The sequence below is a fragment of the Musca domestica genome, unplaced genomic scaffold, assembly GCF_030504385.1.
Source record: "Musca domestica strain aabys unplaced genomic scaffold, Musca_domestica.polishedcontigs.V.1.1 33, whole genome shotgun sequence".
NCBI lineage: Eukaryota > Metazoa > Arthropoda > Insecta > Diptera > Muscidae > Musca > Musca domestica.
Genome location: NW_026712312.1, coordinates 3,711,377 through 3,723,305, shown reverse-complemented (window position 1 = coordinate 3,723,305; position 11,929 = coordinate 3,711,377). Strand labels below are relative to the sequence as shown.

The following is an 11,929-nucleotide window of genomic DNA, read 5'->3' as shown; positions in this document are numbered from 1 at the left end:
TTTGTTAGCAATTTTCTGCTATGTTTACAACTAACGGAACGAAATATGACCTTTTATGTCGCTATGTGAGACGAGCATTAGAGAAATCTGTCGAAGACAACCCCAAACATTTTTGGGTTATGCATTGTAGGCACACGCGATTGTGCTCCCGGGAGAAATTATTAATGGTGGGTAAGTAGTAGGATATCTCAGCACTTAAATCGTCAATGTTCAGACCTGATGCAATAAAAAAACTATAGTCAACGTATATCAAACGTAAAGGAGAACTAATAAAGAACTTTTTAATAAATAAATTGGACAAAATGGGCGAAAGGCCTTGCTTGACACCCACTTTGATATTGCGGTATTTCAAATTTTAGTCTCGAAATTCGGCGAAGTCCCATAACTAAGTAGTTTGCGAGCCAACGCTTGACAACATTTGGCAACCTGGAGTACATGAAGCCATAAATCAACATGCAACAATCGACAAGTGCTCTAAAAATTGCGAATTTCAACGTAAAACGTGATAGTGTGATTTCTTTATATTTGGCTTGAAAACCACAAGTGGCTATCGTTAGAGCACTTCAGCATTTAAATGTAAATAAATCTTTTGTGTCTCGTACCCCATCGCTCGTTACCGTGATACTAGTAGCGTAGCCCGACGTCAAGGAAGAAAACAGCAACATCAGCTGAAATGGTTCGAAAAGAAGCGACTTGATCGAAATCCGTGTCGCAGTGGGCGAAAAATGGCTCGTGACCTGAACATATCGCAATATTCCATTCGGCAAATATTGAAAAATGAGCTCAGGATAAAGCCATTGAAGTTCCAAAAAATGCAAGAACTTACACCACAATAGAAATAAAATAGACTCAAAGGAGCTAAAGAGTTGCTTCGCTTGACCGAAAGTGGTGAACTGACGAATTGAGTTTTCTCCAATGAGAAAACATTCGTTGTCCAGCAGTTTGTAAACAAACAAATCGTGATCGTGTTTACTTGCCAAAGAGGTCAGATGCACGTTCGGTTGGCCACCAGAGCTCAAGCGCCGGCCATGGTGATGGTGTTGGCCGCCATTACAGCCGATGGTCGCTCTCTGCTCGTATTAATCGACCGTGGCATCAGAATAAATGCCGAATATCATATTCTGGAGGGTGTATTAAAGCCGTGGGCACGCAAACATTTTGGTCGCAGACCTTGGACATTCCAACAGGATTTAGCACCATCGCACTCAGCACGCTCCACCCAAGAGTGGTTACAAAATGAGGTTCCTCGCTTTATTTCCAGCGCACAATGGCCACCAAAATCTACGGATACCAATCCGTTGGACTATTGTGTCTGTGGAAAGCAAGGTTGGCACTAAAAAATACCAAATTGTCGATCATCTCAAGCAAGCGCTTCGCCGAGAATGGGCCAAAATTACGCAAATGTGACCAATTCGAATAAATAAAAAAATTGATGCTATTTCCGACATTTTTTGCTTTCATTCAATAAAATTAAAAAAAAAAAATTAAAAATTATAGCGTTCGACTTTGTTGCAGTTTTTTTTATCTCACTCTGTATACCCTCTGTAGTCATATGGCTGAGGGATAACCCGTGAGTCTATATTCAACTCCAAACTATTCACAATTATTAAATATATTTCTGTAAAATTCTAAATGCCATTCACTTTTAAAGTTTGTCGTCGTGTCTTAAAATTTATATGTATAAAATACTTCATTAATAAAAAAACACCATATTTTGTTTTTTGTGTATTTTTATTATTAAATATATTCGTTTTTTTTTTTTAATTTTTTTGTTTAAGTTTAATAATGTTGTTTTTATGTTTTAATAATTTTCATTTATTTGTGCTTAAAAATAGCAAAAAATTTAACTTAAATAGTGTAATTGAAAACAAGAGGATTATATATTAGCCTACAAATTAAATATTTATTTTTTAATTATAATAAAAGCTTCTATGTTTTTTATGCACGACGAATGTGCAAAAAAAACCTTAAAAAACAAATTATGTGAAAAAGAAACATGGGAAAGAGGGGGAATTGACAATCATGATGGTTTGATGTCTGTAGCTTGGTTGTATTTATATTTCTATTTTCTACCATCAATGTTTGTTTGTTTGTACACGTTAAAAGAGAGAATAATGTGTTTATATAAATTAATGGTAAATGGATGTCATTTTTTTATTCATAATAAAAAGTAAGTTACAAACTGAAGAGTAATAAATTAAAGAGGAAAAATTAATGAAATTTATAATTGTTTTGTAATAACTTAAGCTACTAATGGGTAATCATAAAAAAATATTTGAGTTTATTGTACATTAAAACTTGTTGTTTATGTGGGCTGTGGGGAATTTTGTGAAAAAGAAAAAAGGATGATGGTGGCAGAAGAATGTTCAAGAAGGTTGAACTAAATTTATGAAATATAAAAAGTATATTTACTTAATTTCTATTTCTAATTGGGGACCAGATGATAGTGCATTGATTAAAACTTAACATTAAAAGGAAGAATTATGTTTGTATTGGAAACAAAGGTACCAGACCAACAATTTTATGGGGTGGGTGAGGGGGGCAGAATAGTGGGGTAGATAGCACTCATTGTTAGAGCTGCTTCTCAATTGCAGTTATATAATAAGATTAATTTTTTGTTTTTCTTTCCAACTTGCTTGTGATGAAACAAATATTTAACCATTAAATTAGCTCTACAAAAATGAATATAAACCTTAATTTGAGTTGTTTTGTTTTCTTTTTTTGTTATAAATTTAGTCTTAACCTATGTTGCGAAAATGTATTTTTACTTTCGTTTATATTTTATATTGTATTAACAATTAAATATATACTTTTCCTATGTAAACGTAAAGTTGCTTATTTTAACTTCAGTGGTTTTCTTTCTGAGGCTATAAATCTAAGAGTTAATATATGTTTATGTTCTGTTGCATTTCGCTTTTGTCATACAACATAAGACAGTTTTTTGTTTTCAAATTCAATTCTTTTATATTTAAGATTTGATTTTATTTTCTTTCTTAGGCATCTTAAAAGAGAACCATTTTTGCATAAATGTATTTTAAATAAAAAAAACTTTTTTTTACTTGCAAAAATATAAATAACATTGGAGACTTTGACTACTGGCTGCTGAATGCGTGGGAAAGGAAATGAAAATGAGCTTAAGGAAATTTTGCAAAGAAAAAGAACGTATGAACGTTAAGAATGCAATGTAAGCGATTTTCAGCAAGAATAAACTCTTAAAACTTAAGCTAAGATAAATCTGATCTGATCAAGTTTCAGTCGTATTTGGGCATCAAAATATACATTATGATACTAAATCACAATTTTTCAATTCAACAATATCTGCTATTTTCAACAGTGTCTGAGAAAAAGGTAAAACGACATGGTTTGTAGTTTGTACAAGGGCACGATCAAACAAGAAGATTTAACAGGGGAATATGTTTTCCCATAGTCAACATGTCACAGGATATTACCTGATTATGTGCCGGCAATTCAGAAATCTCTCCCGATATTTATAAAAAAAGGGTAATAAACTTTTCATGCCAAAGAAATCGACAGGAACCTAGCCCATAGCCCATACATAATTAACCTGTTAAGAGAACCGAGAGAAAATACAACCAATGTTTCCCAATGAAAATCGCTTTGAATTAAAAATTGAAATTTTTTCACTAAATAATTTTTCTAGTCTTTTTTAATGATTTGGTCGATATTATACTCTCCACCTTCTTCATTATTACAAATATAAAATTTAAGTCTCAATCTCTTCTAAAAAAAATATTGAAATAATTTAATCTATACGATTTTCAAATGTTATTCGATTTGAATCAAATCAAATACAAAAAAGTTTTCATTTTACACCAGTCGCATAAAATCATTTCAAAATTATTCAATATTCGGCAAAAAGGTATTTTAAGTATCCCATTTAAAATAAATACAATTTCTTTGATAACATGGTGATCGCTAGCTAGCTAACATGCTAGATAGTAGATAGGCAGGGTACAATTGATTTATAATAGCTGCAAAAGGTAAAAAATACCCACATTGTAGCTTGTCTGTATGAACTTAAAAGAGAAAAAATACGACTATTTAAAACATTTAAATGTTGAATGTTTGTGGTTTTGTGTGTGTGTGTGTTCTACTTTTTAGATTTTAAATAAAATATTCTCCTAGTTCAATACTAAATATTAAAAATAAAAAATCGCTGTATATACGCATGTAATGTTATGTGAGGGGGATGGTGGTGTGGTTGCTTGAGGTTGTTGTTTTTTTTTTCAAGTTCTAAGAACTTTCTTACAAAAGAAACAATGAGCGAAACAAAAGGAGCGAATAATGTTATTGTGTCTTGCTTATTGGTTTATCTGCGCCTAAATGTAAATGTTTTAACAATAAATGTTGTTGTTGATTTTGTCATCGACATCTTACTATCTCCTAAAAAGCCAACCACGGATGATGTAACAATGATTCTTTTGAACGATCACCGTAATCGTAACACAGTTCCTCTCCTGCCTCAATATCATCTTTGGCTATTAAAACTAAATGAGGTTTCTGTTTGACCACCACAATCTTGGTTACCAGGTTGCCGTTGCGAGAATGATTTACCAGACGCCCCAGCTTTCCAGTGTCTTCGGTGGCATCTATGCAATACTGCTGATTTTTGTGCTTAAAATAGTACATATAACAGCCTGCGTTTTCATCTAAGGCATAGCGTTTTTCACGTTCCGCTGCCTCAGCGGTCGAGATGAGATCACCCACATATTCGATTACGAATTCGCCACGTTGGAAACGCCTTTCGGAAATAATGCCACGTCCCTTGCCCTCAAAGTAGGCGATTTTAAGACCTTCACAGCGTTCTTCAAGTATGGCCTGTTCCAGATTGCGCATCATTTCCTCCTTGACGGCAGTTTTTGTTTTGCGCACACTTCGTCGTACGGGGAAGCAGTCGGTAATTTCACGGTTGCCATTTGTGGCCGCCAAGGGCTGAGGCGCTTGGTGTTTGAGAGCTGTGTGCTGAGGCCTCTGAACGGTGTATTTGGTTTTGTGATGGGCTTTTGTGGATTTACCTTTGTTGTTGGTGGCATTTTGCTGATTTGTTGGATGTTTTGCTGAATTTAATATGGACTTGGACGCACTACCACCATTCATAAGAGATGGAGGCGGGGGCGTGCTTAACTTCATATCGACTGTATTTGTGGCCATATTTTCACATTCTACATCATGATCGTCTTCGACTTCAACGTCATCATCGACAATAACAACAACAGGTTCATCATCCTGTCGATTAGTTTCAGCGTCTAAGGCAGATTTTTGTTCTTTAGGAGGCGATTGATTCAGTCTTCGTCTAGTTTTGTTGGGTGCCGTTACAACAGCAGCTCCACCGCCGGCAGCTGCCATGGCGGTAGTAGTTACGTGTCTTTGTGACTTGCGAGGTGAGAGAGCCGAAGCCATTTTACGTGGCGATGGAGAACCGGCCGGGGAATTAACTCTTGGCTGTGATTTAATAGGTGAGGGGCAGCAGACAATGCGATGAGGTGTTGCTGGTTTACGCCTGCGGTTTGTTGCCGCTACTGCTGGAGAAGCTATTGCTGATGCTACTGACTGATTGATTGGACCATCGACTGGTCCCTCGGTATTGGAAGTACCATTGCATTGTGGTGTTGTTGTGACGGTGGTGTGGAAGGCCACACCACTGTCGCAGGAACTATTGTCATTTTCAGGCATCATTAGTAAAGCATAATCATGACAACTCAATTCCATGGATTTCTTTTCATAGCTACCAGGTGGATCTTTTGTCGGTGATGCATTTAACGACACAATTTGATTGAAACGTCCATGTAGGACAGAGGCAGATAAAGTTGTTGGCGAAGGAAATTTCGCTTGAACTTCTAGTGATTTGTTTACTTGATTTGGTGAAGAGAATTTTGGTTGTACTTCGAGCGTTTTGTTTATTACTATGGACGAGGCTTGATTTGGCGACTTATCCACATTGAGCGTCAAGACTGGCTCCTGCAGGAATATGTTGTCTGTTCCACTGGTGTTTGAACTACTGTGTGACGATGAATGACTATCGGAACGTTGTGATGAACGGTGTGTGGTAAAATCAAGGCCATTTGTCATATGTCCTGCACAATCGTCGTCATTCCCTGAGTGCAACATTGCGGCCTCGTCCGATATATCGGTGTGTTCGCTATCGTTCGTGTCCTCACTTAGATCAAATATAAATTCTTGTGGCACAACAATGTGATCCAAACTGCGTCGACTTATAACTGGTGGCAAATGTTGCTGCTGCTGGTAGTTATGGTCGCCATTAATTTGTCGTTTTTGTTGTTCAATATGCTGTTGTTGTTGCTGTGTCATTTGTGGCGGCGTCACGGATGCAGACAATGTTGGCTGTTGTATTGTTTTTGGTGTATCCGTGGAGTTTATAGAATCGTCATGACCATTCATGTAATTGGTGATTTTATTCTGTTTGGCAGCATTAGCTTTAAAGAAGTTTTCAATGGTACGTGTTTGGGAGCGAGTTGCAAGAGGGACACCTGTTAGGGCAAAGAAAGAGAGATGTTATTAAAAAATACTACAAAGAATAATTTTTTTAAAATGAATAAGAATTAATTTTTGATACTGTTCCATGTGATGTTTAGACCTTTTGATTTCTCGAAATTATTATGACCATCTTTTTTATATTTAAAGAAGTATATTGTTAAAAAAGGTAAAATAACTCTAAAATAGTGGGAAGAAGGGTTATATACAGTTCCATATTGCTTTTGAACGTTCCAGAAATATCTGATTTTGTTACTCGATTAGACATTATCGACTGCCAATACTCGTCAATCAAACGTCGGTCATTTGCTTGGCTATATTGGCTATAACCACACAAAGTCTATTATTTGTGAAGTACCGTTTTTGAAGCTATACAAAACTTGAAGACAATCTTTATAGTACTAATTTGTCAAAAATACAGTAAAATTAGTCTTCAAATATGGACTTGACATATACAGGGTGAGATGAAAAAAAACTGCAACCAAATTCAGACTGCTGTCATTTCTAAGCCACTCGTCCGACAGCTGTTAAAATTATTCCAGTTACAGCTCATTACATTGAGTCAAAATGCGTACAAAAGCATTTTGGTGAGAATTTTCCAGAAAATTCAAGCGTAATAGTGTAATTTCCCTCTATTTGGCTGGAAAACCACAAGTGGCTATCGTTAGAGCACTCCAGCGTTTAAATGTGAATAAATTTTTTGTGTCTGGTACCATCGCTCGTTACCGTGATACTGGTAGCGTAGCCCGACGTCAAGGAAGTGGCTCGTGAGCTGAACATATCGTCGCAACATTCCATTCGGCAATTATTGAGGGTAAAGCCATTGAAATTCCAAAAAGTGCAAGAAGTTACACCGCATCTGAAAGAAAATAGACTCAAAAGAGCTAAAGAGCTTCGATTGGCCGAAAGTGGTGAACTGCCGAATTTGGTTTTCTCCGATGAGAAAACATTCGTTGTCCAGTAGTTTGTAAACAAACAAAATGATAGTGTTTACTTGCTAAAGAGGTCAACTGAAAATGTGCACCTTCGGTTGGCCTCAAGCGCCGGCATGGTGATGGTGTGGGCCGCCATAACAGTCGATGATCGCTCTCCGCTAGTATTAATCGACCGAATAAATGCGGAATATTATAGCCTTGGACACGCAAACATTTTGGCCGCAGACCTTGGACATTCCAACAGCACTCAGCACGCGCCACACGAGTATGGTTACAAAATGAGGTTCCTCGCTTAATTTCCAGCGCACAATGGCCACCAAAATGTCCAGTTACCAAATCCGTTGGACTATTGTGTCTGGAGTATTTTGGAAAGCAAGGTGGCACTAAAAATACCAAAGTGTAGATCACCCCAAGCAAGCGCTTCGCCGGGAATGGGTCAAAATACCGCAGAGCAACATTCGGGCAGTGTGTGACGGTTTCATTGGCCCTTTGAAGGCCATAATTCGTGCCAAAGGTGACCAATTCGATCAAATCTTGAGTTATTCTAAAATTTGGTGCTATTTCCGACATTTTTATTTTTTCAATCAAATTAAAAAAAGTGTGGCGTTTGACTTTGTTGCAGTTTTTTTATCTCGTCGTTTTTCACTTGACAGCTATGCCTTGACCTGTATTGAACTCTTCTGAAAGATGAAATCCTATTTAAATGTCAAAATATTGCCAGTACGATTGAAAATGTAGTTAGGACGTAAGCTCATTTACAATAAATGCTAGCAGTATCTCGAAATCCTACTATTCCGCATCATGTTTTTTTTTATCAATTTTTTAACTAAAATTATATTGTAAGTTTTATACATATTCTGAGGTCTAATTATGCAAAGGGAATTTGAAAGATACACATTTTTATATAATCCACACATTGTGATCAGTAAGGTTTTTCATTGGTTTAGTAATATATTCAGGAATAGAATGATGCAATTTGTTTCTCGACCCTTTCATTTTAGGAAAATAATGAGTACTTGAACACTTGCATGGCAAGGCCAGACATGTTTAGCAAAACAATTTGCATCAAACTCAACACATTGGCTGATCTTCTGTACATCTCATCAATAATTTCTATCGTTAACATGTTTGCCCTTTTTCCACAGATATTTGCAAACCGATTCCAACAATAAATTTTATTACCAAAACTTTTTGTAAATTCACTTTTCCTTTAACCAAAAACAGGCTTAAAGTATCTTTTTTACACAAAAACAACAATAAAAAAACGAAGAGCTTTCTGCATTCTTTTGTTTGGCTCTTTGTAGAAGAAAAAGTTTCGACTGTTGCAATGTTTAGAAACAAACGCGAATATACACATTCCCACAAAACACATACACTAACTCACACACATTTATATATTCCCCTCTACTATCCAACCAAGTCAAAAGTCAATACAAAAAAAGATTGAGGTTATGCCATTCATTGCAACTAGTAATGATACACCACAAACAGACAATTTTTAGTGATTGTAGTGACAATCATGATGGGCGCAAGAAGTGTGAGTGGCCTGCCATACTGATGTCAATCACTAAACTCAAAACGAACAAAATACTTACCAATTGTGCGCCCATTTATGCCACCCTTTACTTTATTGGGACTGATGGATTTATGTTTAGTTCTGTGAGCATTAGCATCTTCGGTCTGAATGTTCGTCGGAGATGAGCTGGCACTGCTACGACCTCCTTCATCACAAGCTGATTCCTCCACTTTACAATCTTTCCTCTTGGGGCTAGCAAAATATTGTTCTTCTAGCAGTTGGGCGGCATTGGCCAAGGCAGCTGCAGCAGATCCACCATTTGTCATAAGTTCAACAGGCGCCTTAGAATTGGCACAGGCGCGCGTACGTCGGCGCACCATTTTGTCTATGCAATTTACGGTTGAGTAGAGATAAATACCACCACCACACCACTAGATGCAAAAACCGTCTAGAGAATTTGTCGGAAGTCAATCATAAAAATATCAATCACAACAATGCATCAAACATATAGATGAGAAAAACTGTTGACCGTCGCCACAACGATAATAGTTCCGTAGCAATAGAAGGGCTGCCTTGATACTGTTTACCGTTTCCGTTCTATTAGCGTCCGTCAAGTTAATCTTTATCACCAAGCGTTTGATGGCAATGGCTGAAAACTTGCGTAGGATTTTTCACAAAGAAGTATTTGCCGTTGTCGCCAGAATATTTTTCCGCCCAAATCTGAAAAGGGGAAAACTGAATTTTAATTAAAAGGTTCTGTTTCACATTTTGGTCTTTGTTTTTCAAAAACTGTTTGCTTTACAAATTTTCCTTCCATTACACTATTCACTCATTGTTATTTTATTTCCATCGGTCGGTCGGTTGTTTGCTAATGTATTTCTCTTTCGCCTGACCTGCCTCGCTTCTAACCGCACGTAACCTACCCGTGTCAAGCCAACCAACAATCACCGTTGTCTCGTCTTCGTTTTGTTAGGAGATTGGATTGGAGGAAATGTTCCGCCGGACCGCGGCTATTTTGTATAAAGTTTTTATCAAAAATTTTAAGGCAAATGTTTGGAGATTTCCTTGTTGTATGTTTTGTATTGTTTGGTCTTCTCGGTGATTACTTTTCCGCGCGTTTTTACAACTACATTTTTTCTTCTATGCAAGTAATTTATTTTGTTCGTTGTTTGTTGTTGTTCTTTTTTGATATAACTTAAAGAGAGACGGTTAGAGAATGTAGCGTTCTTTTTTGGTGGCAGCAAGAGTGAAATGGCTGTATTAATTGTTTGACATCAAACAATGTATGCCAAAGCTAAATGTTATGAATGAAATGTCAGAGTAAACACACAGTTGCATTGCACGTAACAGGTATCCATGTCATGGGGTTTGAAAATGGTAGATGGCGTTAAATCGAATGTGGGTATCACGTGATGGGTACCAATATTTTGTTATTTAACTTTAGACATTGTTTACATCATTGCGCTCTTCACAGTAAAAAACTATATCACGGAGTAATTCGACATAAAACGTTGGAAAATATATATTAAATAGATGTAAACGTAACCTTAGTCCATACTTACATATTACACTTGGTACAATAAGGAGGAAGAACAGCTTCGCAAAACTCATGGTGGAAGAATGAATCAAAACAGCTGCTGAGACAATAAACTGTCAAACCTATTTTGGAATTGCAATTTTTGATTGAAAAATTATTCAAATGGTTGAAAATGCTTTATAATAACCTCCGATTGAAGTTGTATAAGAAGACATATAAGAATCCACTTATATTTGAAAAAAAACTTTTTGAGATAACAATGTCCCCAAGCGTTGACGCATTATGTATTATTCTACAATTTTAAAACAAATGCTACGCTTCCTCTCAGGATTATTCAATATCAGATGTAAAAAGTTGTTTTCAATTATTTCAAAATATGAATGAAATACATGGAATTTCTTTCAAAAATATGATCCAAACGGTTTAATCAAACAACAGAGATATTTTCACAGGTTTTCCATATTCTGACTCTACATTGTCCTATATTCTATGTTTTTGAGGAATTTGTATCTAGAGTACAAAATTTACATTGAAAATGAAGAAAACACATACACATGACCTCGGGTAAAATATAGTACTTTATTTATGTTCCGTGTAAATAAGGCATGGATTGCCTTATAATAAGTTTACACTTACTTAATATAATAGATTTCAATTTACATTTCCATTACGAATACATGGCGATATAATAGATCGGATATGGCAACCCTTTTCTAACGAATCGATTTTGTATTTGTTTTTTTTTTTCAAATAAATTGTAATTTCCAGAACCTGCAAGAATCTACTAGTTTTGCTAATTTTTTCGATATTATAAAGGGAAAATCGGTTATCATAATAGAAGGGAACATACCAAAAACTATTAGATTCTTGCAGGTACTCATGGCAAAAATACATCAAGTAGAACAAAGAACAAAGCAAATTAAATTTTTTCCTTTTAGTGCCCTTATTCTGTCAAAAAATATGCATATTTTGTATATGTGTTGCAAAATTCTGCTAAATAAATTCATATTTCGACGGTAATGGGCAACACATTGTAAAATTTTGGGATAAAACTGGATTGTCTTATTATTTTAGATTTAATCTCCACAAAAAATTCCATTCTTTTTTGTTTTGTTTATTTTTAATCCCCAATATAAGAATTTTATTAAAAATGAAAAATAAACAAAACCAAGTGATGCATATTCAAAAGTCTATTTGACACTATAAGACTTCAGCACTGAGTTGAATTATTGAGCCATGGTTACCTTTAAGGTTAATATTTTAGTTCTTGTAGTCTTCCCCGACTTTTATACCAGCTAAAAGGTATGAAAATGACAAAATATTTGGTCGGAAGTAAATATAAATTTCTTGCCAGCTTTACGCACATATTTAAGGAAGAACTACAACCATGGTAAAATTAAGAAGGTAAAGTAATTTTAAACAAGCATT

The 11,929-nt window shown here is 35.7% G+C and overlaps 1 protein-coding gene across 6 annotated transcripts; it reads right to left on the bottom strand.

Annotated features, from left to right (window-relative positions):
• Nucleotides 1-2,079: 2,079 nt before the first annotated feature.
• Nucleotides 2,080-10,193, bottom strand: LOC131803727 (histone-lysine N-methyltransferase PR-Set7-like). 6 transcript variants are annotated; one of them, XM_059125348.1, is made up of 3 exons: nt 9,767-10,193; nt 9,044-9,699; nt 2,080-6,509 (listed from the first exon to the last, which is right to left on the bottom strand). In XM_059125348.1, exons 2-3 carry the CDS (start codon nt 9,342-9,344, stop codon nt 4,405-4,407), a joined length of 2,406 nt encoding a protein of 801 aa, XP_058981331.1. In that variant the 5' UTR covers nt 9,345-9,699; nt 9,767-10,193; the 3' UTR covers nt 2,080-4,404. The 6 variants fall into 6 exon arrangements, with proteins under 6 accessions (XP_058981331.1, XP_058981333.1, XP_058981332.1 ...); XM_059125350.1 differs by having other exon boundaries at nt 9,044-9,684; XM_059125349.1 differs by having other exon boundaries at nt 9,785-10,193.
• Between the last annotated feature and the right edge of the window lie 1,736 nt (nt 10,194-11,929).

Excerpts from the sequence above, each read along its gene's own strand:
- LOC131803727 (XM_059125348.1), bottom strand. The coding sequence starts at position 9,344 with ATGGTGCGCCGACGTACGCGCGCCTGTGCCAATTCTAAGGCGCCTGTT. Across the intron at positions 6,510-9,043 it reads CATAAATGGGCGCACAATTG|GTGTCCCTCTTGCAACTCGC; the intron begins GTAAGTATTTTG and ends TTGCCCTAACAG.